We start from the raw sequence: 27559 nt of genomic DNA, 5'->3' as shown, positions 1-27559 counted from the left end.
CTGTGTCCACAAGCGCAAGGGCGGTGCGGGTGAATTTCGCGATCTTCTGGGCCTTCGTTAAGTGATCGGACAGCTTGCATCCTTATCTGCAACCTTTCAGTTGACGAAACTATGCCCTGATGAGGTCCTATGGCTCCGCATGGTCAAGCCCTGCGATCAAACTCTATTTCGTCCGTCTCCGCGGCTGCTGCATTTCAGTGATCCGGAGAAGCGATAGCTTCACTCAGTTGTATGGTAAGTTTATCTTCAAGACTTTGTCTGTAATCTGTGACCCGCAGTGTGTTGCTGGACTGTGGGTGCGTTGTTGAGTGTGCGTCGATGATGAGGTGAAGTGAGTCGTCCGTCAGCATGAAACGGCTGGAGCAGACCGACGATCGACGGACAAGTGGACAGACGGGAGCAAAAGCGCGTCGACGAACACGTGGAAAATCATGTCGTGGACGCGTTTGCTTCCGCGGCGGCGAGATGCGGCTCTGACCCAGATGACAAGATGTTCAACGTCACCGGCGACGATGTAAACGACGTCCTCAACATCACTGCTCCCACCCTCTCGCAACGTTACGGCAAAGACTGAACGGCTCGAATTACGCAACAGTAGTTCGATTGGTGTGATAACACTCACATCAGCTCCGATTGGCCCGTTGACCTCGCCATCGAATCCAACAGGCGATCGCAGCAGACCTTCCTCGTCACCCTCCCTCCACCTGCCCTCCTCCCGAAACAGCAACGATGGGACAAACGGCATCCTCAACCCCGACCGCTCTGCCGGAGATCGCTCTTCACGTGTTGAAGGTCTCGGAGAACTCGCCAGCCGATGGTCTCCTTGAGCCCTTCTTCGATTACCTCGTTGGCATCCAGGACGGATCGGGCAAGCAGCCTGGCCAGGAGGTCCCGACGCCAAGGGAGCTGCAGAACATCCTCGAGCGGAATCAGGGAAGGGAGATTTCTCTCTTTGTGTACAACGCCAAGACGCAGAGGGTCCGAGGTGAGTGCCTGCATCTTAGCGCTTGCGAGTGGAGGTCAAGGCCCTTCCTCTCCTCCATTGATGAGCTGACGCATGTTCAGAAGTCAGTCTCACCCCTACATCTGACTGGGAGCCGACGGATAAGTCCAAGGCCTCGCTCCTTGGAACCAGTGTTCGAGTCTGCAACCCTGCTCTTGCGCTCGAGAATGTCTGGCACATCCTCGAGGTTCTGGAGTCTAGCCCAGCCGAGGTGAGTGCCGCTCAGTTCTGCGCGTATATGACTGACACACCTGCAGATGGCGGGGCTTGTGCCGTTCGGTGACTGGATCTGCGGATGGGCCGGAGGGCCGTTGCACGGCGAGAACAGCTTCTATGACCTAGTGGAGGCGGTGAGTAGCCGTTGTTTTTCGTATTCACTGACACTTCTAGCACATCGATAAGCCCCTGCGATTATATGTCTACTCGGCAGACCTTGAGTGAGTTCCTTTCTGGTATGGCAGCCGCGCTCGGGATTGTTGGGGATGGGTTCCTGGGCCGGCTCTCGTTCTGGTAGAGTTCGGCCTGGCGGTTCTAGTGCAGGCAGAGCTCGCTCATCTCGGCCGCCCAAGCACATCTGGCCGGTATGCTTCGGCTTGACAGCGCGGGAGTCTGCGTGTCTCATGATCTGCGGCGCGTGACACCCCATTGGCTGCCTGTCGGTCGCACTGACCGCGGGATGGCTTGCGTACACGTTTTGGTAATGTTGCCGGCATAGCAACGTCGCGTCTTGGTGGTAACAGTCCCGGCTCGTGCCTTACTGTCGCTCCCAAAACGACGGAGGCACTGGCCGACATTGCTTGACGCCTAGCACGAGGCGTAATCCCAACGGGTCTGACGCGCCTCCGCGACTGCTCGCGCTCCCATGATAGGGACTGCACCTGTCTGCGGATCACCCGGTGGTCACAGGGACCCGGCCATGCCACCCTTTCCAGCACTTGGGCAACCTTCCTCGAGAAGGGACCAGTACCGTTAACGCAGCCTTTACCATCCGGCATGTCTGCTGACGTCTTTAGCAATCTTCGCGAAGTGGTAGTGATCCCGAACGAGAAGTGGGGCGGCTCGGGACTGCTGGGTTGTGGAGTCGGGTGAGTGGTGCAGGGCGGTCATATGATTGAGCCAGAAGAATGGGAGTGGGGCGGCAGGTGCTGACGACGACCACAGATACGGGATCCTGCACCGGATACCGCGGCCCGTGAGCCCTCGAGGAGAGATTGAGTAGATGCGAGCGGCACAGACCGCGGGGCAGTAACAGCAGGCATGTAAATTATAGCTACTTGAATGCGTCAGTGGGTCGAATGATGGTGACCTGAGGCTAGCAAACCTTGATTCAGCGGGGTGTGTGCGGGACATGAGTGCGGCGAGTGCGGGATCGAGCAGCGGGCGAGTAAGCAAACGGCCTGTGGGTGGGTGCATGGAAGCGACTAGTGGACGGATGCGGGAACAAGTACGGGAAGTGAAGAGCGCTGCAGAAGACAGATGGTGGGATGGAAGGCAATGGATGCACGAACCGCATCAAATGCAGCAATAGGAAGACGATGTGCCTTGCCTGGATGCTGTGAATGCGTGAGTGAAACGCGTGGACGCGTTGACGCGGTGGTGTGTTTGCCTCCGCCCAATACGCGTGTGGTGAGTGTGTTCCGTTGAGGTAGCACAGCGCTTGGGTGGCCAACGGGTTGCATAGTTGCACCATCCGGCCTGAGAATTGGGAGTGTCCGCGATGCATGCTGCAGTCCTCCAGCAGGCCCTGTCAGTCTCGCCGTTGTGTGTTTAAGGCTGCAGCCTGCCGGGTTGGTCAAGGTGGTGGGTGAGTTGTAAGGCTGGCTGGCAGCCCAGGGACAAGGGACTGGGATCACCCGTCAGCCGCAGACGCGCAGACTCGCTCACAGCACGTAGCAGGTCAGGTCGTGCATAGTCCAACTTCGCCGCGGCCTCGGTGCACCCATGCACCCATGTCTCCTATGCACGCACGCCGCTGCCGCTAGCCGCTAATGTTCGACTTCGACTGCATATTGCATACCAGACTACGCATCCGAGTGAACGGCCGACCAACTAGGCGGGCTATCATCATAACCCTTCACCCGCCCAGCAGCTGACTGACTGAGCCCATCCGCACCCAACGCACACCCTCTCACCCCTCACCAAACCCAATCCACACGACACAACACACAATTCAACACAACACTCTATCCCCCCCCCTCTTCACAAGCATTCTCCCTTTTCCTTCTCCCTCCTTCCTTTGCACACACTCTCTCCTCCTCCAAACACACTCGTGCACCACATCCCTTCGACACACAACGGCGCCCACGACTCACTGCGATCCCGCCCCCTCCATCCAACGCACTCAGCTTTCTCTGCATTCCCCCGCACCCTTCGACGCCCCTTCTGACAGCTCACCTCTTCCCGATCCATCGCATCCACGACCTCACTCCCAAGCCCACCGGCGCACCTTGGCTTCACACCGTCATCGACTCACATCGAATCACCGCCCCCCATCCCACCCTGCTCTGCTCCGGTCTCACCCTCCACCCCACACCCGCCGTAGGCAGAAGCGAACATGGTGAGTACGCCCCGTCGATCACTCCCAACCTGCGTTTGCAGCACGCATTTCAGCCAACACGTCATGCCTCGCCTGCTCGTCAGGCTTCCCTTTCTCCCTCTCGACCGCTCGACCACCTGACGGGCTCCCCCATCTCCATTCCACCGTCAGACATCGCTGACTATGCAGTCGTACAAGCACGGCATGACCAGCCAGGGACCCGACCCGGAACTGTACTACGTCAAGCAGAACCGTATCGGTACGTGCTCCTCTCCCTTCACATCAAAGCGCCTGCTGTTGTCCCCTCTTGCCCGTTCCAGACAGTCACTGCGCTGTCCGCCAAGAGTGCTCGGGTGATCTTGTCGATATTTGCTCCTGCGCAGCCCTATAGGGGATAAGCATCGCTGCCTCGGCCTTTGCTCTACCATTCTTATTGTGCCGATCGACCGTTGTCGTACTCCTCTGTCAACACAGACAGCAACATCTGGCCCCCAACAGGGCATGGGAACCTCTCCCTCTAGCTTGCAAACGAAGCTGCCAGTGGCGAGGTTAGCGCCGGCAGTGATATCCGGCCAGAGCTGAATGGGTGTGGAACGTCTTGGGCAAGTTGTGTTTCATGATGGCCGTGAATGCTTCAATGACGTTTGCGCTTGTCGATGTTGACATGGCCGACAATTCATGTCAATTGCACCCCTCCCCCACCGCTGTAACACATTTCACCATTCTAATCTCGTCATGGGACGTTCATTAACAGAACAGGCAAGGGGTCGTTCGGTGAAGTCTACCGCGGTTACGACAGACGCACGACTCTGCCAGTGGCCATCAAGATCATCGACCTCGAAAGCGCGGAGGATGAGATTGATGATATCCAGCAGGAGATCCAGATCCTGGGTCAGCTCGACTCGGACTGCATCACAAGGTGAGTCGGACGAAGCACCGATGCTGCTTGCCAGTGAGAAGTACGTAAGCTGACAGCAAGGTACTATGGCTCCTTTCTAAAGGGTTCGCACCTGTGGATCATCATGGAGTATTGTGCCGGAGGCTCGTGCTCAGATCTCATGAAGGCCGGCTCATTCAAGGAAGAGTACATCGCCATTCTGTTACGAGAGTTGCTGCGGGGACTGGAGTACCTGCACGGCGAAGGAAAGCTCCACCGTGACATTAAGGCCGCCAATATTCTTCTTACGGCGAACGGAGACGTCAAGCTTGCCGATTTCGGAGTGTCTGGTCAGCTGACAGCGACGATGACCAAGAAAAACACCTTTGTCGGTACGCCGTATTGGATGTCTCCGGAAGTCATCAAGCAGAGCGGGTACGACCACAAGGCCGACATTTGGTCACTCGGTATCACGGCAATCGAGCTCGCTGAGGGCGAGCCACCATACGCCTCCCTGCACCCCATGAAGGTGCTCTTCCTGATCCCTAAGAACCCCCCGCCGGAGCTGTCAGAACGCTATTCGAAGCCGTTCCGGGACTTCGTCAACCTGTGTCTCCAGCGTGATCCCCGCATGGTGAGCTCGAAGGTCTTCCCCGCCTTTAACTGACAACCCAGCGTCCGTCTGCAAAGGATCTGCTGAAGCACAAGTTTATCAGAACCGCACGTAAAGCGTCGTACCTGACGGAGTTGGTCGAGCGACACGAGAAGTGGAAGGCTGAAGGTGGCTTGAAGCCTGAGGAGCCGAGGGAGCAGATGTCTCAGGAGCCAGGCTTCGGGCCAGCGGGTGACGATATGTGGGATTGTGAGTTTCTTACTTTCCGACACAACTAACCACCAGTCGGAACCGTCAGGAGTACGCTCCCAGCAACCATGTCGAGAGCGAGCCGCCCGCTTCCCTCGCCCGGTACCATGCCGATGCCTGGGCAGAGCCCAGTCACTGGTCTGCCGCCGGGTCAGACGACGCCCACGCTTCCCGGACACGCCAGCAACATCCCGTCACACGCGCGCATGACATCCCAGCAGACGCTCCCGGCTGTTGATCACCAGGAGCCGTACACGGATACGATGCAGCGCGCAACGCCCGCGCGGGACCCCGACCATATGGTCTCGTCGATGGCCCAGCAAATGCAGCAGATGGCGGTCCAGATGCCGATGCCGCCGCACGGCGTCCCCGCTCAGATGCACCACCCCGCCGTACAGCACTCGCCACACATGGGCGGCCACGGCTCGATGGCGAGCATGCCTAGTATGCCGAGCATGGCTAGCATGGCGACGGTGCAGCAGCAGCACCATGAGGACGAAGACGAGGACAGCATGCTGGAGAACGTCATTGTGCCGGCCATTGGAAGTGTGAGTGTTTCTATTGTTCTCTATTGTTCGAAAGAAGGAAGGCTGACCCGCACAGCTCGCAGCTCGTATACCGAATGACGAGGCGGCCAGGATAGTCTTAGAACGACTCAAGTCGGCATTCGAGGCCGCCGAGAGACAGATTCCAGGCGTCACTAGCGCGTTCGTGCTTGAGATTGTCGAGAACGTGGAGCAGGTCGACGAGCAGCAGGAGTATGCTCAGTAGAAGGAGGTAAAGGAGTGCCATTGCCATGTCAGATGCCCATGTGCGGGAGTGCGGGGTAGGAGGAGAGCACGGCGCCATTAGTAGTCTGTGGTAGTCTCTTCTCGTTGCCTTCTCCTTTCTAAGCATATTATTACAACGACACTGTGTGTTTAAGCATGTTTTCCGCACATTGCAGCACCTGGATTTGGTTGCAGCCAGAGAGCATCGCACACGTGACAGTGTGACAAGCGTGACAAGCGTGACAAGGAGATGCAAGATAAATCACACGCGCAGCTCAGGACAGGGGCCTGGACTAAGGTCGGTGTCTAGAATCGGCGTCCATTCAAGCTCGGCAACATGCGACAGAGGGTGGTGCACCGTGGGAGACTTTTGCCGCGTCCTCTGAATGTTATCAGGGCTTGTGCGCTCGGCGTGCTTCTGCCTTCACACTCTATCCAGTCGTCTAGCAGTCGACTACGAAACCAGATCAACGTCACCGACGTAATCTACAACAGATCACACCGCATTCGCCCATCATCCAAATCCAAGCTAGCCTACCCACTTCCGTGAGGCGATCCAGTGTCCAGCGTTCATGTCATAACGACCTTCCCCGAACTCCAGATCCCCTCGCACCATGACCGCCATCCTCGACCACCGCTTCTACCCGCACATCATCGACCTCATCTGGAGCCACATGGACTACGAGTCCGTCGCCGCGTCCCGCGAGGTCTGCAGGGGGTGGCGGAAACGCGCCAACCGCGTTCTGCAACGGCATCTCACGGTCCGCCCCGCTCCGTACCCCGACACGGACGACTTCCTCCTCTCCGTGAAGAGCTTCACGCACCCGGACGTTGCCTACCCCTCCTTCCTCGTCCAGAGGGATGATGCAATCCACTCCGGCTTCCCAGCCACCGTGACGGGCATGCTGAGCGACGAGTCGGTCAAGGACCTCTTCTCCAACATCCGATACTTGGACCTGCAGCACGTGCAGGGCATGGAGGAGACGGCGGTCCTGCTCAGCCTCGTCATGGGCCTGAAGACGCACTACGGCCTGCGCGTGACACGCAACGCCATGCAGCTCTACGGAGACGTGTACCCCGAGGCTGACACTGGGGTGTACTTTGTCAACTCGCGCGAGACCACAGAGGGCAACCCCCTCGTGAGCATGTATGCGCGCAGCCTCGTGATCAACCTCGACCAGCCGCCCATCTCCTATGGACCCCTCCCAGACGACGAGGTTGAGGACGAAGGCACGCTGTGGGAGTGGCTCTCGAGCTATACTCCTGGCAGGCTGAAGCAGCTCACCCTAGTTTTCCACCCTAGTGATGAAGAAAGGGGCACGTTCCAGACATACGCGGCGCCGAATCCGCGCGCCGTCGCTGGGCAGACGATCAGATGGCTGGGGGATCGCTGGATCTCCGCTACCACGCTGCTGGTCGGCATGGAGCGCTTCTTCAGGTCCATGGACGAGTATCGAGAGTATAAGCGGCAGATGAGGGAGTATGCGGCTCACCAGGCGGAACGCATTACTGGCACTCCGAAGCGGGGGAGGAACCTCAAGATCTTCACGCATGATGAGTATAGGAAACGTATTGGGGACGCGACGTATACGCTGTATACGGAGCAGTAGCGGATGGAACGCATGCGCCTCTCGACTGTTGTCCGCTTTCAACACCCGGTGACAATGTGCACGCTGGCGACAGCGATCCACACACCTGCCACAATGCACACTGTCGCACTCTGCCTCACATGCGTACGTGTTAAACTCTCGGTGATGCGTACTCCTTCCTTCAGATAGGGAGATATAAGCGCGCCGATGCTGCGATAAATATCATCATCAGCTGATCATGGTCACCTTCGCTCGTACCGTCGCCAGTGCACCTGCGATGGTGTTTCTCGACGCACGCTTTTTCCCAAACATCATCGACGTCATCCTCGACAGCTTGGACCTTCCTGGCAGTGTGGTTGCTGCTCAGGTCTGCAGGGCTTGGCGAAAGAAGGCGAACCGAGTACTTCAGCGCCATGTCGTGGCGAAGCCGACGGTTGGTGGGTTGCTGCTCATCCCCAAGACGTTTGACAATTACGACGCTCGGCTACCACGTTACCTTGTCTCATACGACAACCTGCGCGCTTACTCCTACGCTATCGGCCAGATGGAATTAGAGTTGAGGGCCGCCGCCGGACTGGTGGATGGGGCGACTGTGCCGTCGGGCAGTGGACCTGCTCTGCCATCAGGCGTCTTGCAGGTGCTCGCTATAGCCCCTATGGACTCTTCACACCGGGAGCTGTTCGACAACATTCAAGTTCTCGATGTCCTTGACGCCGCCTACGACGGTTCAATGGTAATGCCGACCACAAGGGCCGGCCTTTGGGGCGTGTCTGATCTCGTCCGTGTCGTTAAACGGCGAAACATGAAAGTGATCAGAGAACACTTCACTGACCGCAAGGTGTATGGAATCCACCAGATAGTCAGGGACGTGGAGACCCAAGTGTTCTTCAACATTAAGATGGACCGTCCGGTCGGTTTCGTTGGTCCGGTTAGTCATCGACATGGTATTGATTTCGGAACGGCGAAGCATATAGTTCTGAACAAGGATTACTTCCCATCCTCGACAGCAGCCTTGGACCAGCGGCGCGGCTGCCAAGCCATGGGCCTGTCGGTTACTTTGAGTGTCTGGCCGGATGAGTTCGTCATCGTCATGCGCAACGGGGAGAGCTGGGTCCACACCGATGATGCCCTGCTCGCGAGCTGTGCCGAGAATGTCGTCCAGTTTCTCAACTTCTTGTGGGTCGACGGCCCAGTCACGTTGGTCGGCCTCGAGACGTTCTTCGCGGACAGGAGCGTGTATGAGGAGTTTCGCGCCAGCTTGATTGCAGCTGCAGCGGACACGGATGAGGCTCGAAGAAGGCACCCCTGGAGCCCGAACGAGGTGTTTCACGACTTGGGCTCGCGGTTCAGTGCCCTCACGCACGAGGAGTATCGGGAACGAGTGGGGGACGCCGCGTACTTGCTGCACACGGTGCAGTAGTGCGGAGCGTCTGCTATCACATGGACAGGAAGTCGCGCTTCGGCAGGGTTGTGGGATCTTGATATCACCTGCGCGCCACGCCTACACACACCAGCACACAACCGCCAGCGGTTCGCACACTCGCACTCGCCTCGCATGAGCACACATCGGACCGTCGACGACACTCACTCGCATCCGCCGAGACCTCGCGCCTTTGTTCGCCATGGCATCAGCCTGGCCACCGCTTTTTAAGACACCAACACCTCGCCTGCCGTTTCTCAACACTCCCCAAGACACCATCACCGTCCATCCGCCTCTTCCGAGGTCTCCGCCACCATGGTCCTCCTTGACGAACGCTTCTTCCCGCACATTCTCGACGCGGTCTTCGACAACCTCGACTTCTCAGGCTACATCGTCGCTGCCCAAGTTTCGAAAGCGTGGAGGGAGAAGGCGAGCAAGGTCCTGCAGCGCCACGTCGAGGTTGAGCCAACGCCCAGTGGGTTGCTGTTGACGCCCAAGATCATTAAACGGCCCGAGGTGTCGCTTCCGCGCTACTTTCTCTCGCATTCTCTCATCGACTCGCTCGTGGTCAAGGGTCCGAGGTGGCACGCTGCATCCCTGTACCGGCAGTTGCTGGACAACATCGACATCCTCGACGTCGACGACGGACATCTGTATAACGACCAAACCTCGCGCCTCACCCTCTACGCAAGGGAGAGTGCGCACTCCCTGGCTCTGATGATGACGATGCTGCGCTTGTCCACTGTGAGGCGTATCCTGACCCAGACGCTGGGCCACCCTTGCGACCACATCTTCCAGAACGTCGACACCCAAGTCTACTTCGACATCACGTCGCGCCCCTACCCGAAGATCGACGTGGGACACGTCATGCGCCTCGTTCTGAACATTGATTACTTTCCCACCTCGACACCCTGGGATCTCCACGACAGATTCGGCATGGACCGTTGGATCACATCCCCCTCCCAATGCCAGGGCAAGGAGCTCGTCGTCGTCATGCACAACCTGGGCAATCGGGTTGACATCGACGAGAAGACACTAGCCCGCCGTGCGCGCTTCGTAGCGCGGTACTTCCATTATTTCTGGGTGTGGTTCCCCGTCACGCTCGTCGGTATCGATGTCTTCTTCCCCACCCAGAGAGTGTATGAGGTGTTTCGTGACCGTCTGATCGAGTGGGCTGCCGACGCTGCGACGGCGCGATGGTATCAGCCTCGCGCGAGTTCCGATGATATGAAGGACATGTACTTGCGCTTCAGCGTCCTCACTCACAAGGAGTACAGGGAGCGCGTGGGGCGTGAAGTTTACCAGCTGCATGCTGTACCGTAGGACAGAGGGGCGCATGCATGATCGGCATTGGGATACTTCCGCTGCGTCGTCACCTCCTTTACTTCTCTCACTCTCACCTCACTGATTCTATCCGTCAAGCCAAGACAGCAACCCCTTCAACATGCCCGACGCCAACCTCGAGTACTTTCCGCACATTGTGGACCTAATCTTCCGCCACATACCAGCGTGGGACCTCCACATAGCGAGCCAGGTGTGCTCTTCCTGGCGGTCGAGGGCCGAGGCAGCGTACGTGAGGCACCTCAGTGCCAAGCCCGACGGCAGGGTCTGGGAACTCTCGATCCCAGCCGACTTCTTCTTCAGCCACGAACTGCAATACTATCTCCCGTTTCCGGCGCCTAGGCCGAGACCTAGGCCGAGGAGAACATGCCCGCGTCTATGGCGAGATGACGAGCCATACACCGACCATCTGCGCCCGCTCGCCCCAGAGCTTCTGCGCCACGTGCAAGTCCTCGACGTCTACTTCTATGACCTTGAAGTTGCCGAGGAGGAGAAAACGTACGCCCTCTTCCTGGACCGATTCCCAAACCTCAGCGTAATGCGGGCGCAGGCGCGGTGCAACTTCCCCATCCGCGGGCGGGGCAGGACGCAAGTCTTCTTCGCTATATGGGAAGAATGCCTCGACACGCGGCTCTGTACCTCTGACGCTGAGACGCTGGGGCTCAACTTCTGGGGTCGGACGTACAACGACGTCCTGGACGAGGGGAATCCGATCCAGGCTTTTGTCTCTGAGCAAATCCTGCTAGAGGGTTGTGTGGAGGTGGTGTTCGTCCTTGACAAGGACATGGCGGAGGGAGGCGGCGCAGGCGGCGCAGGCGGCGCTGGTGGAATCGCCGGGGGCGGGGGGTGGTGTCATGCCGACCCGGGGTGAGTTGCGGAGGATCTGGCTGCTGCCATGCGCAAGTTTATTGCCACGAACAAAGTCACGCTCGTCGGCTTTGAGAGTGGTGGCCAGTACTTCAATACGTCGCTGGCCCGCAATCTTGGAGACGATTATCGTCATGCCAACCTCGCGCTCTTGTCGCATGCCCAGTACGAACGGCGGGTGGGCTGGGAGACGTACGAACTGCACTGTATTTGGGAGATGGAGAGGTGGAGACCGCTCCAGCGGGATGGGCTCAGGTAGGGAGACGAGTCGACAGGACGATACCGCCGCGACAGTAAGAAGAAGAGCTCCATACACTAAATGATAGATGGAGAGTAAGATAGTCCGTTTGCATGGAACGTATGAACCTATGGATATAACGCGATTGACACAACAACCCTACCTTGCCCTCAACACATGCTCGCTGCGCTCGCATGCGCGCATTCTCTAGCAGCACAGCTTGCCCATAACCCCCTTCCGAGGCATATCCACGTACTCGTCAGAGACACCCTTCTTCCCCGTCGTCGTGAGCTTCTCGCCAGTGCCGTTGACGCCGTTGGTCTTCTCATCACCATCAACGCCATTAGCGGCCGGAGTCTTCTCAACAACTTCAGCAGGGGCGGTGCCGTTGGTCAGGGGTTTCTCGGCGGAAGTGGCGGTGGCGGGGGGGAGGGCCGAGGGCGTCGCAGTCGTCCCGCTGAGGTGTGATTGGGGCTCAGGCTCGCCACTGCCTGCCTTCTCGGAGGCAGCAGGAGCCGTCGCATAGTCTGTCGCATGCGCTCCGCTCACTCCGCTCACACCAACGGTGTCATAAGCAGACGCATCCGCCGGCGCAATCGTCTGCGTGACGACCGTCTCGCGCACATCCCCATTCGCCTCGGGGGTGCTGTCCACAACCTCCGAGGCGAGGACGTACTCGCTCGCATTCGTCGAGACTCGTGACAGCGCCGCGCCCCTCTCTCCATCTAATGAAGTTCGAGTGTGCGGTGCCACCTCGCCCACCTCGGCTGGCGCGCCAGGGGCAGCCGCGACGGACGTGACGACGGCAGTGCCCGCCGCCACTGTGCCGAGGGTCTGCCCCGCGGTTGACATTTTGCGGTCCTCGTCCTCCACGCCTCGGGCGAGGGCTCGCTCGCTCTCGGCGCGGCTCGAGCCGCCATCGTCCCTTGCGGGCTTTCCGCTAATGATGCGCGCGAGCGTGCCCCCGCCCTCCTTCCCCTCTTTCTCGCTCTCGTCCTTCTCGTCCCTCTCGTCCCTCTCGTCCTTCTCGGCCGCCTCTGCGTCGCGCTTGCTCGCGAGCGAGCTCCACAGCAGCACAGGCACGGTCGTCTTGCTCGTCGGCTCGTCGACGGACTTGCCGACCTTGCGCGCGAGCTCTGGGTTCGCCATCCCCGCCAAAGCACTTGGGGGAGGATGCTCGCCCTGCAGTGTGCCCGTCAGGAAACCCTGTTTCTCGGCCTGGGCGCGGTCGCGGGCGCGGATGTCGCGATACTTGGCGAGACGGTCGGGCCAGCGCGCATCCCACTGCGCCCGCTTCTCGAGCCAGCGCCCGATCGGTCCGTCGCTCCTTATGCGACCGACGCGGGTGCGCAACTTGGGGTCTAGGGCCTGGACTTCACTGTCTGGCTCCATGGGCGTGATGCGGCCGTGCGTGGACACGCGCTCCGCGACGATTGGGGCTGAAGAACGGGGCTCGACGCCACGCACTTGCATGTGGTCCAGGGGCTTGTGCCGGCTGAAATAGCGGCGGGAAGGCGAGGTCGCAGAGGGCGACTCGGGCTCGCTCGCCGTGCCGTCTGAGAGCTCCTCGTCTGTTGCACCCGAGCCCGCGGGCGTCATGCCGAGGGATGTGCTGCGCTGCGGAGTCACACCCCCCTCGGAGCCGGAACGGGACATGCTCAGCGGCTCTGCGACCTCGGCACCGCCCATGACGGAACGCTGCCGCCGCTTCCTCTCGCCGCGCTTGAATGCCCAGATGTTGAAACTGCCGTTAGCTCACCGCACGGAGCAGCAGTATACGTACTTGGCGGTTCCGCGGAAGATGTACTTTGCGCTCCGGGTCCAAGCCAGCGTCGTCGCGACGTGACATGCGCCCTCGAAGACCTGCAGGTGCACCTTCGTCGGCGGGTAGGCGTCCACGAGCGGTGCTTGCTCGGGATACTCGGCCAGTGTCTCTGGGCTGGGCGGGTAGGCGGGCGGGTCGGCCGCCTTGTGCGCGACGTAGATCACTTCGTCTCGCAGCAGTTCGGCTGAGCCGGCAGTCTGGCATTAGTCCAAGCCATTGGTCGCGACCTACAATGTACAGCGGGCAGAGACCGCCGAGGGAGCCGTTGTTGATGGGCGAGACTAGAGGGTGGGTTAACAGATTGTTGGGGCTGTCGTTAGCGTTGAGTTAGAGTGGTTCAGCGTTACTTGCTACGACCCTCCAAAAATACAACTTCGCACTACCTGCTGCGCTACGACTCACCAGTACAGCTGAATCTGATCGTCGACCTCCTTTTCTGTGCCATCGGCTAACTTTACCATCACGCCGTTGTCGGGCACCGGCAGTGGGGGCCAGACAAGACTAGGCCGGTAGTGGAATCTGGGGTTAGCGCGATAACGTCCCATGGGGCCCGGCTACTCGGACCGGTCATCCTCCACTCACCCCACGTTCGGGATGTAGTCTCCCCCGTCCCACTGGTTGATACTCGGCATCGAATGCGTGAGGTCGACCCAGGGGGACATCAAACTTGCGGCTGCTGGCATGGGGAGGCCCATCTCGCGGATCACGACGAGGAGCGAGAGACACATCCCTCCACCTGCAGAGTCGCCCATCAGAATGATGTTCGCCGGGTCGATCGGCTTGCCCTCGGGCGGATCGATCAGGTACAGGTACGCAGCGAGCGAATCCAATAATCCGCACGGCTGGGAGGTCAGCTTCCATGCAGTGTCGGGCAGCTTACGAATGGATACTGCGGCGAGAGGCGATAGTTGGGGACGAACGCCCGCGCGCCCGCTTTGCGTGCATGCCGCTCGATCTGGTATCGGTGCAAGTCGAGCGAAGAAAAGAAGAATGCCCCACCTGATGTCAGCTAGACACAAGCCTACAGCGTACCGTGGATATACATGATGACGCGGTCGGTGTCGACCTCGGCGCCGCTGCCGTCCAGCACCGGCTTGGTGCGGGACGACGTGAACGATCCAAGGGTCGAGTGTCGCCAGCTCTTGCGCTTGTCTGCACGGTCGGTGCCGTTGGGCTGGCCGTTGGCCGCCTCGCGCTCCATGCGCCGCTGGTAGTGCTTGGACATCTTTCGTCAGCCCACAATGGCCGTTTCGGGGCCCGAAGGGGCGCACTGATTCTGAGAAGCCTCGAGCCATGTTCCAGGCACTTGTGTGCACCACTCACCTCGATCCACTCGCCCTCTAACGGGCGGCCGCGCACCTGCCACCACTTCTTGCCACCGACGAGCTCGAGGCCCTTCCCGTCGGCATACTTGGAGAGTTGCTCTGTCAGAATGACTGTCGCACGCTCGATGTTCTCGTCCGGGACCTTGACAACTTCACGCCGGAGCCAGTCTGATATTAGCTGGTACGGACCATTATAGCTCACGGGGGATGGGCAGGGGCTGCGCGCTGAAGCCCTGGAGCTCCTCGACGCCGTGTTCCGAGGCATAGTTCAGAAACTGCTTGACGACGTGCAGACCCTGGTCATACGACATCTGGTTCGCGGGCAGGGTGCCGATGCTGGTCGGACTCTCAGAGCCGGAGGGGGCATTGCGGCTCTTATGCCGTGTCGGCCAGGTGAAGACATGCTGGAAGAAGGTGCTGACGACTGTCGGGGTGGCGTTGAGGACGACGCCTGTTGTGCCGAATTGCGGCGAGTGGTGTGAGCCAAAGCCCATTTGGGCCGGGTGAGTGTCGGATGATATGATGGGCAGATGTTGGTTGGGGGTCAAGGAGAGTAGATATAAGGGGGTGCCCGTGGGGCGAGATGGTCGGTTGGCCGGTCCGTCGGTCGAGCGAGGAAGACAAGATGTGCTAGTCGTGCTAGTCGGTAGCTGCGGAATGGGAAGAGTAGTAGTAGTAGTGTCGGAGAGAGAGAGAGTAGCGTTAATTTAGTTAAGCCCCGGAGTTGTCAACAATCGCTATGCATCGCTCTCGCGCGCGCGCGGGGCCTGCGTAAGTTGCTGCTCAGGGCAGTTCCAAGTTCATGACTGGAGCCGGATGCGGATCGCTCGCCTGACTTTCCGGTTGTTCAGACTTTCCGGGCAGTGGATGGTGGAGGTCAGTTACATCACATGTCCCCCGTCCCTGGCTGGAGTCTGCTGGTCACGTGCAACACTCTGACGTGGACTTTGTCAACTCACATGGTGATACCGTTTCATCTCTGCGCCCTTGGCCCCTTGCCTCGTGGCCCGAGCAATCCAACCGCCCGCCGCGCCAGGTCCGACTCGAAAATCCACCGGGCAACGGCCACCTCCAGACAATCGACACACAAGAGTGCGATTGCGACCTTCCTCTCACAACATCACACTCACCATGAGCGACAGTGAGTACAACACTCAACCAACAACACTCCCATGCCACATCGCTGGCCTCCCCCGAATCACTCCAGCTGACCCCAGAACCCACGCTCTACGTTGACGAGAAGAAGGGCTCGGACTCGACCGGCAACGGCACCGAGGCCGCCCCCTTCGCGACCCCCGTCGCCGCCTACCTCTCCCTCAACCCCTCCACCGAGTCGGACAAGGACCCGCTGTCCGTCGTCAACATTCTCGTCCGCAAGCCCGCCGAGGGTGACGCCCCTGAGTCGTGGTCCGAGCTCTCGGGCGCCGGCAAGAAGAAGCTCGCCAAGGGTGTCGACGTCCAGCGCAAGAAGGCTGCCAAGCTCGCTGCTGACGGTGAGCGTCTCGAGAAGGAGCGCAAGGAACAGGAGGCCCGTGACAAGAAGCGCCGCGAGGAGGCCGCCCAGGTCAAGATCGCCGAGCCCGAGGGCAAGGCTGACTTCGTGAGTACCAGTAGTGCTGAGCACCGGATGTGGAAGGCGGAGTCGGACTCGGAAATAATCGACGCTAGTGCGCGATAAGGTCGAGTCGAGTCAGACATGGTGATAAGCTTGGTCCGGCCGGAACCCATTGTTTTTGCGATGCGCTCTGGCCTTGTTTGGTTGACCTGGTCCCGCTCTGCGCCTTGCATTACAAAGTGCATTTCGCACAGCTACAAATTCTCCGTGAGCTCAAGCTAACCTTCAGGTCAAGGCGTATCAGCTGCCGCAGGAGATCGGCAAGCGCGTCCGCCTCCGTGGCTGGGTTCACCGCCTCCGTACCCAGAAGACCAACTTCTTCGTTATCCTCCGTGACGGCTCCGGCCCTCTTGCCCAGGTCATCCTCACTGGCGACCTGATCAAGACGCTCGACGCCCTCGACCTCACTGTCGAGTCGACGATCGAGGTCACCGGTACCGTCCAGAAGGTCAAGGAGGGCCAGACTGCTCCCCAGGGCCTCGAGATCATTGCCGACTGGTGGAAGATCCTCGGCCGCGCCCCCGGAGGCGACGACGCCTTCGAGGGCCGCCTCACTGCCGAGACTGACGCCTCGATCCGTGCCGACCTGCGCCACCTCGAGCTCCGTGGCGAGACCGCCACCGCCGTCATGCGCTTCCGCGCCGCCATGCTCCGCGCCTTCCGTGAGGCGTTCAACCAGCGCCGCATCACCGAGGTCACGCCGCCGTGCATGGTGCAGACCTCTGTTGAGGGTGGATCGACGCTCTTCGAGTTCAACTACTACGGCGCGTCGGCGTACCTGACGCAGTCGTCGCAGCTGTACCTCGAGACTGTGCTCCCCTCGCTCGGCGACGTGTACTGCATCCAGGAGTCGTTCCGTGCCGAGAAGTCGCTCACGCGCCGCCACCTGTCCGAGTACACTCACCTCGAGGCTGAGCTTGCGTTCATCGAGTTCAAGGACCTGCTCGACCACCTCGAGGACATGATCACGTCGGTCGTCGACACGCTGATGAAGGACCCTGTCGCTAGCGAGATCATCAAGACGCTCAACCCCAACTTTGTCGCGCCCAAGAAGCCCTTTATGCGCCTCGACTACCGCGACGCGATCAAGTACCTGAACGAGCACGGAATCAAGAAGGAGGACGGCTCGGACCACGTCGTCGGCGACGACATTGCCGAGGCGGCCGAGCGCAAGATGACCGACCAGATCGGGCAGGTCATCATGCTGATCAACTTCCCCAAGACGCTCAAGTCGTTCTACATGAAGGCGATCCCGGGCGACGGCGACTTTACGGAGAGTGTCGACGTGCTCGTGCCCGGTGTCGGTGAGATTGTGGGCGGATCCATGCGTATCGCGGACTACGACGAGCTCATGGCCGGATACAAGCGCGAGGGCATCCCCCCCGAGCCGTACTACTGGTTCACCGACCAGAGGAAGTACGGCACCACCGAGCACGGCGGCTACGGCCTCGGCGTCGAGCGTTTGCTTGCTTGGTTCCTCAACCGCTTCACCGTCCGCGAGTGCTGCCTCTACCCGAGGTACATGGGACGTGCTCGTCCGTAAATCCGAGCGCCGGCGCGGTCGCACCGCAGGTGCTTGCGGTGCGGCCGTGCAGTGTGCGAGGTGCAGGCTGCGTGGTGCGGGCGAGGGCATACGAAACTCATGCGTTCTCGGTCTCGTCTCAGCCACAAGCTGTCCGGCTGCAGGAGTGGCAGAGCGGGCATCAAAAGTCTAGTAGACAAATTCCATATATTCTAGATTACGCTGTGCATGCAGAACGTAGCGGGAAGAGCGGAGCGCGGAGTGCGGAGCGAAGCGACGCGCGGAGCGGCCCGAGTTGGTAACGATCATACAGGACTGAGCGCGATACGAAGAGTGAGCAGGTGTGGAGTGAGTGTGGCGGTGAAAGACCATAATTCATAAAAATGACACGGAAGGAATCTAACAGAAGACAGCGGGCGGCGTCAAGCCCAGGCGGAGAGTAGTGTACGGAGACTATGGAAGAGCGGGCGGACGTATTTCGTTATGATCTGCTGAGACGTCATAGGAGGAAGAAGCGACAAGACAGTGCGGTGAGCGAGTGATGGAGCGGAGCGTCGGAGCGAGTGTCGGAGCGAGCGAGCGATGGAGTGAGAAGCGTAGCATCAAGCGGGGCGCAGCACACTCTTGAGCTCGATACTCTCGACCTGGCCCTGGCTCGCGAATCCCAAGGGAGCAGCCTGGCTCACGTTGTGCGAGTGCACGTGCTGTTTCGCGCTCCAGCCCTGCCATGCGGGCGGGGACTCGGCCCAGTCATTCCGGATCTGGGAGATGTAGACGTAGACGGCGGTGGAGAAGTGCTGATTGTCAGCTAAGCTTGCAAAATGGTCAGCTGTTCTCCTCCTCCCCTCACCCCTTCATCCTTCTTGCATTCAGAGGGGGCTCGGGTGGCTCGGGGGGCTCGGGAGCTCGGCCCCCTTCGGCGCCCAAACTTACAGAGACAGTACTGATCCAAGCCGTCACCAACGTCCCCCTCGCGAGCGTGCACAGCTTCGTATTCTCCAGCTCGGGGTAGGGCATGTCGCAGTGGAAGAAGGCGTGGCCCGCCTGAATCGCCGAGTTCAAGCTGACGCCCAGCCCCCACGCGCCGAGGAGGAGGAGGGCGGAGAGCGTCCATCTGGGCCGCAGCTGGGGGGCGTCGGATTGCAGGAGGAAGCTGGTGTGAGCGAGCGAGCGCAGCGAACGAGCAAACCAAGGCGCGAGCGAAAGTGTCTGGTGTACGTACATGGAGGGGTAGCAGAACACGAGCCCAAAGGACTGCCACAGCAGCATCATGATGTAGTCGATGGAGCGCTTGCGCCAGTACCTGTCCGCGACACTGTAATCGAGTGGGTAAGGGCCTTGTTCCTTCTCGCGCTCGGCGTGCAGGCGGTCGTAGACGTCCACTGGGGGTTAGCGACGACGAGCGGAGCGAGTGATGCGAGTGAGAGCGAATCGGAGCGAATCGGAGCGAATCCGAGTAAGTCAGAACAAAGTCGAGCAGCAGCCAGGTCAGCCGCCCGGAGAGCGAGCGGAGCGGTGCAGGAGTGGGGCAGGAGTGGGGCAGAATGGGAAGAAATGAGTGTGGGCTTCGGGGCTGCAGCCTACAGTAAGAGGATTACTCGGCCCTGCGGGCCTCGCTGACTCACAGCTATTCTTCAGCCCCGTCGTGTAGAAGGCCATCGCAAACGCCAGCGCAAGGATGATGAGCAGGCAGTTGACCGTGTACACGATGTATGTGATGCGGGGGTGCCCCATGGTGTATGTCTGTGGTTGGTTGGTGAAGAGAGCGTTGAGTGAGTGGCGAGGGTGAGTAGCTGGGTGAGTGGGTGGAGTACGACGTTTGACGGGGGCGAGAGGGTGAGGGGTGCTTATATCGCGCCCATGGTCCGTCGTGCTGGCAAGTGTGAGGTGGTGAGAAGTGGGCACAGATGGAGAAACGCCCCTTTGGAACGCTGATGGAACATGACTGCGACGGACAGATCTGGTTTCTCGGACACGTTGCCCATCTGGCACATCGCAGCCCAGCGACAGCAACGAAGCGACGTCATCCGAAGTGACCGACTCGAGTGATCAGCGGTGTTTCACCTGATTCTGCCATCTCGCTCAAACTAGTACACAAGTGTTCGCATTGTCCTACAGCACGTTCTACCGGTCATAAGGCGTCGAGTACGGGTTGGGGGGCACGTAGGGCGGTGCCTGGCCGTGATCGGGCGGGATCCAGCTCGTACGCTGCTGCGTGTTCAGAGCGTACGCGCTCTCCTGGTACCAGCTCTCTCCGCCCTTGCTGCTCTCCCTCTTCGTGCTATCTCCTAGGTCCGCAAAGATGACATCGGGCGGCAGGCCAGTGTAGCGGTTGTGGTAGATCTGGCGGATGGAGCGGCGCCAGTACTTCTTCCCGTCGCTGGACTGGACGATGCGCCGCGGCACACGCCACACAAAGCAGGCGGTGATGAGCGCGAGGATCGCGCCGACGTACGCGATCAACACGCCTAGAAGACCAAGGAGACAGAAGGTCTTGTCATGATCCAGGCCGCGGAAGAGGTGTTGCAGGTCGGAGAGACCGGCGAGGACGCCGAAGGTGATGCCCGAGCCGGCCATGAGAAGGAGGACGAGGAGCTCAAACCAGACATGCAGCACGGCGGCTGTCGGGAAGATGAGGTCGAACCCGAGGCTGGAGTTAGCTAATACTCCGAACGACTGCAGCAGGAGGAAGACGGTCAGGCACATGTGTGCGCATATGCGCATCCGGGTCATGGCCAGTTTGGAAACCGTTGGCTCGAGCATGACTGAGCGGTAAGCATGGTGAAAATACTCACAGGAGATCACAGTAGCCCGCACAAGCAATAGCCCAGAACGTCTGTCCCTTGATGCCGAGTGAAGCGCGACCGTCATGCCACCAGTCGACTTGAAGAGCCTTGGCAACGGCCTCTGCGGACGTCAGCGCTCTGTTCTTCCCCTCAAGCCTCTCGTTGCCTCCACCTCCACCGAACTTCCTCCGATGACCAGACGTTCCGCGGCCGTTCAGCCCGCTCCTCGGCGGCCGAGTAGCTTCTCAACGCAGTCTCTCAGCCAATGTGAGGAACACACCGAAGGATAGAGAGGGACATGGAGACCTCCGGCCTCCTCATAACTCACCACCCTTGCTCCCTTGTCGGACGTAGAGGAAGTTGAGCACGAACGAGCCGGCGCACACCGCGCTCGTGATGCCGAGGAGGAGAAGATGGCCGCGGATAGGCGACATGGTGTCTCCCTCTATCCTCGCTTTTGTGTGTGTGTGTCGATCGAAGAAAAGTAGAGAGGGGGAAAGAGCAATGTTGACAGCCCAAGTTTGTGTGCGCTTGCGGGATTCGGTCGTTGACACATGACACAGGCCAACTTGCGACATGGGTGCTTGCGCCGCTCGGACCTGCGACCTGCGACTTGATTTGCCTCCACTGCAGTCCACCGCTTAGCCCTCCACTGCTACGCTCTGCGCATGCTCCTGTCGCGCACGCACCGCACGCAATAAACATCGGTGCACGCGCTCATGAAGCAGAGGGGTGACCGGCGGCGAGTGCCTGATCATGAGCGCCAGCGCTTGGGGCGCTCGGACCGCTGCCAGCCAGCGAGTGCGCCAGCGCCGGCCCGTGCCCATAATTAGCACACGCAAGCACGCACCAGTGCACCAGTCACACCACACTGGCACTCGAGTTCAAGTAACCGCAAGCTCCTGTCATACCGGTGCTAATGCATGAATTCCAATGGTCGAGCTACATGAACAAAAGCACCGCATCTCTTGAGGCAGGAGGGGCTGGCGATGTGGCACTGAACGTGAGATGGAAAAGGAGCTACGCGAGTACTGGCTACGGATGCTCTACCAAGAAACAAGCCGATCGTCCATGTCGGTGTGCAGCTTGTACGTGTCTGAACCAACTAGAGCCTCGTACTCCTCATGAGTAAAGAATTGCACGGGATTCAGAGGAAATTTGGTATTGATCTCCTTTTCAATGTTGTTAAACAGTGCGCCGAGGTCGGCTGCTCTCAGCAGCTCGGTAGTGTGTGGTTTTTGCTGCAGGAGCACCTCCAACCCCACCACCTTGACAGGAAAGTGCGACCAAATCCCGTCCAGGTATCTAACAATAGCCTCCTTCAATGCCTCAGGCTTGTATACGACGCTGTGGACCCGGGGAATCCGAAAGACAACGATGAGCTCCTTGGAAGAGTAGCTCTCTCGTTCCAAGACTCCAGCGCTTTCAAGGTTGCCAGCCTCAAGCACACTGCGAGGGCTTCTATCCTCGAGGTGGAGAAGAACGAGCCTCTCAGCGTTGTGAGCTGTGATTCTGGTCTTGCAATCGGCGCTTGGGAACCAGCCATACACTTGAGTCGCTCCGATGCCCTCAACGCGTTGGCCTGGCCAGGAGTGCACCCTCAAAGTCTGGAGGCGCGAGAAATTCTTGAGGAACGAGATTGGGGACCTTATGTCTGGATGTCGATGTACGTACCAAATCAGGTCCATTGCCTCTGTAGTGCGAGCGGCGAGGGCGGCATCAAGCCTTTGGTAGTTGCTGGAGATGCGAGGCTGCGATGGGAGCTTTTGAATCTCGGAGTCCTCGTGCGGGAGAAAGTACTTGAGAGCGTCGTTTTTGGACAGCTTGGCCCGAGGTGCGAGAACCCATCCCTGGTAGGTCGGGGCAGCGCTGAGATGGTGGTAGAGTCTCTTCTGAGCTCGGTAGCGCCAGGAACGGCACACCTGGCCGGCGATATGCAGGCTATGGTCCGGCAAGAACTCCCAGATGAGATCGACGACGTGAGGAAAGCACTCAAGGTCAATCTTCGACATGATGGAGGAAGGTCCTGAAATGAGGTGATGCTGCGAGATGTGGGAGGCGGTTCGCGATGGGTGGCGGCAAATGTGATGAGGCGCAATAAGAGCGGAGATCGAGTTGACACTGTGATACGCTGTGATGGCTATCCCAGGTCCGTAGGGATGAGAGTTAGAGGAGGTTCTTGACCAACAGCGGCCTGATAGAGTGAGTGGCAACGCAGACATTGCGACAGCTGCCGTCCTGCTGTTGTGTACTGCCTTCACGGGGCGCAACTACCAGCGGAAGTATCCTAGGGCACTTCGCTTGCGCCACCGTCAGTGAGATCGGCACAGTAGCTTTGAATGCTAAGGAGACATCTTCAGAGCGCAGGGTGTGGCATTGTGGGGGATCATGTAACTGCATACGCTACCTCCATCGAACGTCTGGGACACAATGCAACTTGTACGTCTCTCGTCCGACGACAGCCTTGTACTCTTCATGGGTCACGAAGCGAACTCCATGTCCCGAGTTCCTGGCCGCCAACTTGCGCAGGACAGCAGATTTGAAGTTCTCGTAAGCTCCTCCCACTTCGTCTCGCAGCAAGCTCTCGGCACCAACGACTGTGATGTTGAAGGAGTTGCAGGTCACCCCAAGATACTCTGCGACGTCTCGTGCCAGAGGCGCGCTACTGATCCTGGGCGCCCCGGCCACCGGGTGAGGGTTGAACACGACGACGAGATCTTTCGCATCATAGCACGCCTGCAGGAGCTGGCGGGAGAGGCGCATCTCGATATCGAATAGACCGTCGGATAGCGGCGCCCTCTCAACGGCTATGAGCACGACGAGCGTCTGCGCCTCGTGAGCCCTGATCGTGACTCTTGAGGTCTCGCGCGAAAACCACGAGTACACCTGCGTCTCTCCTATGCCCTTCAAGTCACCGTATTCCTTGGTGTGTACCCGCATTGTGTGCAGTCTGGGGAACTTCTCAGCGAGCTTCGCGGTCGTGCTCCCGCCTGACCATGTCCTCGGCCATAGCACGTCCAGGATCTCTGTATGCCGGGCCGCCGCGTCGCTGTCTAGTGTTGGGGCGGTATCGGCACCAGCCAGGAGGTACTTGCAATGAATGTCTTCATCGTCGGTCTTCATCCACAGACGCCAACGTCCGTTGTGCATGTCGGCGGAGAGGTGATGGTAGATAAGCTTGAGGGCCCGCTTCCGCCATGAGGTGCATACTTGGCCAGCGGTATAGGGATCTGTGATGTGTTCCCAGATGAGGTCGACGATGTGGGGGTAGAACTCGAAGTCGACCTTGGACATGGTGGAGGAGGGTCGAGGACGGCAATGAAGGGTGTCGTTGTTTCGCCTACGCGCGGGTTACGAGTTCGGGAGGGGGGAAAGCTTAGTAGGGGGCGGTTGGTCGTTGGTAGCGAAGTTCGAACTGCACGAGCGACGGCCGCTCTCCCAACGAGGTTCAGCAAGGTGAGTGTTGAGCTCCTGATAATGAGTCTTGTGAACGATGCAATGCTGACAGTGAAAGTGTCAGTCAGTGGTATGGACGTGTTGTCTGTGCGTTTGTGGCTGAGGGCAACGGCGTGACGGTCGGCGGAAGCATCTGCTTCGAGCGCGTGGAAAGTGAGACAACAATATTCCTCATCGACCACCGTCTTTGGAGAGCGCCGAGGGCAGAAGGGCGAGAGGAAGCAGCCAGCTCACATATTGCATAAACTATCAATAACGACTGAAGTCCGGGACGCAATGCAGAGCGTAGGTGTCCGGTCCGACGGCAGCCGCGTACTCTTCGTCAGTCATGAATCGAACCTCGTGCCCCCCGTACAGCGCCAGTTGTCCCAGTACAGCCGCCTTGAAGGTCTCGAAGCTCTCCCCGGCCCCGTATTCAAGGATGCTCTCCGCTCCACCCACAGTGATGTGGAAGGAAGCACTGCACTCGCCGAGGTACATGCCCAAGTCTCTGACCAGGGTCGAACAGTCGAATCTTGCCTAGGCGGCTCGTCAGGCTGCAAGATGACCACGACTTGACTTGCGGAGTAACATTCCTTCTCGAGCTGGTGATGGAGACCGATGTCGTCGCCGAGCAGGGCGTGTACAACGAGTGGAGTCTCCACAGTGATCAGGAGCACCAGAGTCTCAGCCCCGCGCGCGGCGATGGAGATTCTGGAGGCTGAGCGAGAATACCACGAGTAGACTTGAGTTGATCCTACACCATCAAGGAGTCCTTCGGAAGTGGTATGCACTCTCATGGTACGCAAAGCGGGGAAAGTCTTGGTCAGCTCGGTTGCGATTCGACGCTTTGGCTTATAGTCGGGCCAGAATACGTCCAGAGAGTGTGTGAGCCGAGTTGCAGAGGCCGTGTCTAGGGCTGGTGCTACTTTAAATGCAAACTCGAAGTCTCTCTGGTTGTTTTCCGCCTTGGCGTTGGGCAAGTAATACTTGAGGAAATACGCTCCACGGTCTGCTTTCGTCCAGAAGCTCGATCCCGCATCATCAGGCTGGGCAGAGAGATAGCGATAGATGACCTTGAGGAAACGCTGCCTCCAAGAAGAGCACACCTGGCCGGCGGTATAGACGGTGATTGGTTCTGAGATGTGTTCCCAAATGATGTCTACGAGGTGAGGGTAGTACTCAAAGTCGACCTTGGACATGGCGAAGAACGCGGCTGTGACCGTAGATCTGGGGGAGCGATCGAGGGTTGCGAGGAGGAGGCGAGGGTCAACGGATGACGAGGTGCGAGAAAGTGTATTGACGTCTGGAGATTCTTTGGCAGTGCGCAGATCAGCGCCAACGGGAGCGGGCGCACTTCACAGAAGTGGTAGCCCGGTCATCATGACAGCATCCCAAACCTCGCGGCCCATCGACACTCACCGCCCTGCCCGCGACCGTCAGAGCGTTCTGCTCTGCTGCTTGTGCTCCACTCTGTGATGTTACAAATGTAATGCATAATAGGTATCGTTCTCTATGAACTTTGGTTGTGGGTTGTTTGCTTCTGACTATCCTACACTCATCAAATGGTTTCTCTGGCGCCTGGGCGCCAATCTAATAACTTATATTATGAGGTACTCGTCGAGTCTGGCGAGTTGATGAGCAAGATCACACTACTCGCCAAGCTCGCGGCGGATCCGCTCTCGCACGGCACGCAGTCCGCCGACCTGGACGCGACCCGGCGACGCAGGGCCAGCGAGTGCACGGGGCGTGCGCGGGCTGCGAGTGGGGCTGCCGAGAACGCTCGTCGCAACCTCTGCAGCCGTCGCAGAGAGGCCGGAGCCCGGGCTAGAAGGCACCTGCACGTTGGGCATCTCGATCCAGTCGTGCTTCCCCACCAGCTTAACGGTAACGAAGAAGGGGCACAAGTCTGCCAGCATGCGGAGGGAAATCTCGGCCTCGGCGGCAGAGAGGGGGCTCCTCGCGCTCTTGACAATGCGCTCGACCGCCTCGCTGAGCGGAATCGCCTTGCGCCTGCGCGCGGGCGACAACCCCCCGCCGGGCGACAGAGTCAAGGGCCCAGATGAAGGGCCCGAGAACATCATCCACACGCTCTCGGCGATGGGCTCGAGACGGCTGAGAGTGCTGCGGCGCTGCAGCTCCTCCTGCTGCTGGGCACGGGAGAGCGTCTCCATCGACGCCCGGATCGAATTGGCGAAGGGCGTCTTGGCCGCCTTTGCGCTCGCGCTCTTGGCACGAATGCGGTCGCGCAGCGCTTGTCGGCGCGCCTCAATTGAGCCCTTGGGTGTCATTGGCGCCTTGGGCATGGGCATCTCGAACGGGTCGCTGAGCTCCGACGCGAACGCGGGCGGCTTGGGAGTCGAGGGTCCAGACTCGGCAGTCGAAGGCGAGGCGGCGAACAGAGCTGCGCCGAGGTTCGCACTCGCGAGCTTCGGCAGGGGAAGCAGAGGAATGGGTGGGATAGCACTGCGACCTGAGTCGCGCGTGGAGGGAGTAGGGAGGTGCGAGTCCTCCACGATCTCCAACTCGCCGCCGTGCAGCATGACCCACTTCTCGAGACGAGAGCGCACAATGTCTTCGCGCAGTTCGGCGCCGGCGTTCCATCTCCCGACCACACGGAGACCACCACCCTGGCCCTTGTTCCCGAATCCGCCCTCAGCGCCGCCCATGAGCAGTTGCCGCGTCTCGCCCGCCTCGATGTCGAGCTCGAGTCCAATGCCCAGCGTGTGCACTTTGCGTCCAGTCGGATCGAGGGTCCGCGTCGCCGTGATCAGGTATGAGAGACCAGACACCGGCTCGGAGGGGTTCACCTTCGGCTTATCGAGGAAAGGATTGTCATCCTCATCGTCCTTGTCCTCCTTCGGCAGACTCTCGCCGTCCCACGCATACAGCCATGCGAGGCGCGCGAGCTCCGTCTGCCCGAATCGTCTTCCTGAACCTCGCTCTACCGCTCCCTTAAGAGTCAGGAGGTTGGTTAGGTTCGGCAGGCGCACGCTGGTGGCATCTGCCGAATGCGGCGGGAGCACTGGCGGCTGCGTAGCCAGGTGCAGCGAGATGGCAATGTTGAAGGCGTGGTGTAACGTCAGGAGCGTCTGCAGGTGGTCGGGGAGCTTGGCTCGAGGCTTCGCGGAGACGAAAGACGCAGAGGCGGATGCCTTCGGTGTGACTTCCGGGTCCTCGAGATCATTGCCCTTAGCGCGATGGCGGGACGATGGCGTCGGAAATGGCACTAACGGCGGGTTCGGAATCGGAGCCGCTCCGGTCCTTTTCCTCCTCGTTGATGGGGGAGACAGAGGAGTCTCGACAGCCTTGCGCTTGCGAGGTGTGCGCGTGGCCAGTTCGGGCATGCTGGGGACGGACGACATCGGGCCAGCCGATGGGTTGGATATCAATTATGCTGCGTACTTTGGAGTAGGCGACTGGGCGCTTGCGGGTATGATGTTCGGTTGTCTGAGGGCACAAAGAACGTTGGAGATGCGAGGGGTGGAAGAAGAGGGGAGGAGGATGCGGATCGTAGAGTTCGGGGAGGAGTAGGAGGTTTGGGAGGA

At 59.7% G+C, this 27559-nt stretch overlaps 13 protein-coding genes across 13 annotated transcripts; 8 read left to right on the top strand and 5 right to left on the bottom strand.

The window, feature by feature from the left end:
• Window positions 1–729: 729 nt before the first annotated feature.
• A1Q1_01173 (uncharacterized protein) lies at window positions 730–1444 on the top strand (the record flags this gene model as incomplete). The annotated part of the gene is made up of 4 exons (XM_014325448.1): window positions 730–985; window positions 1066–1214; window positions 1261–1353; window positions 1394–1444. The coding sequence occupies 4 exons, from the start codon at window positions 730–732 to the stop codon at window positions 1442–1444; spliced, it is 549 nt and encodes a 182-aa protein (XP_014180923.1).
• Window positions 1445–3722: 2278 nt separating this feature from the next.
• Window positions 3723–6049, top strand: A1Q1_01172 (serine/threonine protein kinase MST4; the record flags this gene model as incomplete). The annotated part of the gene is made up of 6 exons (XM_014325447.1): window positions 3723–3798; window positions 4299–4458; window positions 4519–5050; window positions 5092–5278; window positions 5342–5826; window positions 5882–6049. 6 exons carry the CDS (start codon window positions 3723–3725, stop codon window positions 6047–6049), a joined length of 1608 nt encoding a protein of 535 aa, XP_014180922.1.
• Window positions 6050–6662: 613 nt separating this feature from the next.
• Window positions 6663–7658, top strand: A1Q1_01171 (uncharacterized protein; the record flags this gene model as incomplete). The annotated part of the gene is made up of 1 exon (XM_014325446.1): window positions 6663–7658. One exon carries the CDS (start codon window positions 6663–6665, stop codon window positions 7656–7658), a length of 996 nt encoding a protein of 331 aa, XP_014180921.1.
• A 217-nt stretch (window positions 7659–7875) lies between these two features.
• A1Q1_01170 (uncharacterized protein) lies at window positions 7876–9057 on the top strand (the record flags this gene model as incomplete). Its single annotated transcript, XM_014325445.1, has 1 exon — window positions 7876–9057. One exon carries the CDS (start codon window positions 7876–7878, stop codon window positions 9055–9057), a length of 1182 nt encoding a protein of 393 aa, XP_014180920.1.
• A 315-nt stretch (window positions 9058–9372) lies between these two features.
• A1Q1_01169 (uncharacterized protein) lies at window positions 9373–10380 on the top strand (the record flags this gene model as incomplete). Its single annotated transcript, XM_014325444.1, has 1 exon — window positions 9373–10380. One exon carries the CDS (start codon window positions 9373–9375, stop codon window positions 10378–10380), a length of 1008 nt encoding a protein of 335 aa, XP_014180919.1.
• A 121-nt stretch (window positions 10381–10501) lies between these two features.
• On the top strand, window positions 10502–11269 carry A1Q1_01168 (uncharacterized protein; the record flags this gene model as incomplete). Its single annotated transcript, XM_014325443.1, has 1 exon — window positions 10502–11269. The coding sequence occupies one exon, from the start codon at window positions 10502–10504 to the stop codon at window positions 11267–11269; it is 768 nt and encodes a 255-aa protein (XP_014180918.1).
• Window positions 11270–11710: 441 nt separating this feature from the next.
• On the bottom strand, window positions 11711–15147 carry A1Q1_01167 (uncharacterized protein; the record flags this gene model as incomplete). The annotated part of the gene is made up of 7 exons (XM_014325442.1): window positions 11711–13225; window positions 13287–13638; window positions 13731–13847; window positions 13911–14217; window positions 14361–14544; window positions 14652–14803; window positions 14856–15147. 7 exons carry the CDS (start codon window positions 15145–15147, stop codon window positions 11711–11713), a joined length of 2919 nt encoding a protein of 972 aa, XP_014180917.1.
• Window positions 15148–15784: 637 nt separating this feature from the next.
• Window positions 15785–17811, top strand: A1Q1_01166 (asparagine-tRNA ligase; the record flags this gene model as incomplete). Its single annotated transcript, XM_014325441.1, has 3 exons — window positions 15785–15794; window positions 15871–16253; window positions 16498–17811. The coding sequence occupies 3 exons, from the start codon at window positions 15785–15787 to the stop codon at window positions 17809–17811; spliced, it is 1707 nt and encodes a 568-aa protein (XP_014180916.1).
• A 581-nt stretch (window positions 17812–18392) lies between these two features.
• A1Q1_01165 (uncharacterized protein) lies at window positions 18393–21010 on the bottom strand (the record flags this gene model as incomplete). Its single annotated transcript, XM_014325440.1, has 8 exons — window positions 18393–18598; window positions 18724–18915; window positions 19013–19044; window positions 19094–19172; window positions 19416–19735; window positions 19919–20440; window positions 20586–20817; window positions 20905–21010. The coding sequence occupies 8 exons, from the start codon at window positions 21008–21010 to the stop codon at window positions 18393–18395; spliced, it is 1689 nt and encodes a 562-aa protein (XP_014180915.1).
• Window positions 21011–21700: 690 nt separating this feature from the next.
• On the top strand, window positions 21701–22606 carry A1Q1_01164 (uncharacterized protein; the record flags this gene model as incomplete). Its single annotated transcript, XM_014325439.1, has 1 exon — window positions 21701–22606. The coding sequence occupies one exon, from the start codon at window positions 21701–21703 to the stop codon at window positions 22604–22606; it is 906 nt and encodes a 301-aa protein (XP_014180914.1).
• A 373-nt stretch (window positions 22607–22979) lies between these two features.
• A1Q1_01163 (uncharacterized protein) lies at window positions 22980–23870 on the bottom strand (the record flags this gene model as incomplete). Its single annotated transcript, XM_014325438.1, has 1 exon — window positions 22980–23870. One exon carries the CDS (start codon window positions 23868–23870, stop codon window positions 22980–22982), a length of 891 nt encoding a protein of 296 aa, XP_014180913.1.
• A 488-nt stretch (window positions 23871–24358) lies between these two features.
• A1Q1_01162 (uncharacterized protein) lies at window positions 24359–25213 on the bottom strand (the record flags this gene model as incomplete). Its single annotated transcript, XM_014325437.1, has 1 exon — window positions 24359–25213. One exon carries the CDS (start codon window positions 25211–25213, stop codon window positions 24359–24361), a length of 855 nt encoding a protein of 284 aa, XP_014180912.1.
• Window positions 25214–25663: 450 nt separating this feature from the next.
• A1Q1_01161 (uncharacterized protein) lies at window positions 25664–27376 on the bottom strand (the record flags this gene model as incomplete). Its single annotated transcript, XM_014325436.1, has 1 exon — window positions 25664–27376. One exon carries the CDS (start codon window positions 27374–27376, stop codon window positions 25664–25666), a length of 1713 nt encoding a protein of 570 aa, XP_014180911.1.
• Between the last annotated feature and the right edge of the window lie 183 nt (window positions 27377–27559).

Source organism: Trichosporon asahii (genome assembly GCF_000293215.1).
Source record: "Trichosporon asahii var. asahii CBS 2479 unplaced genomic scaffold scaffold00048, whole genome shotgun sequence".
NCBI classification, from domain to species: Eukaryota; Fungi; Basidiomycota; class Tremellomycetes; order Trichosporonales; family Trichosporonaceae; genus Trichosporon; species Trichosporon asahii.
Note: the sequence above shows the minus strand (reverse complement) of the source record. Positions and strands in the feature narration are given on the sequence as shown.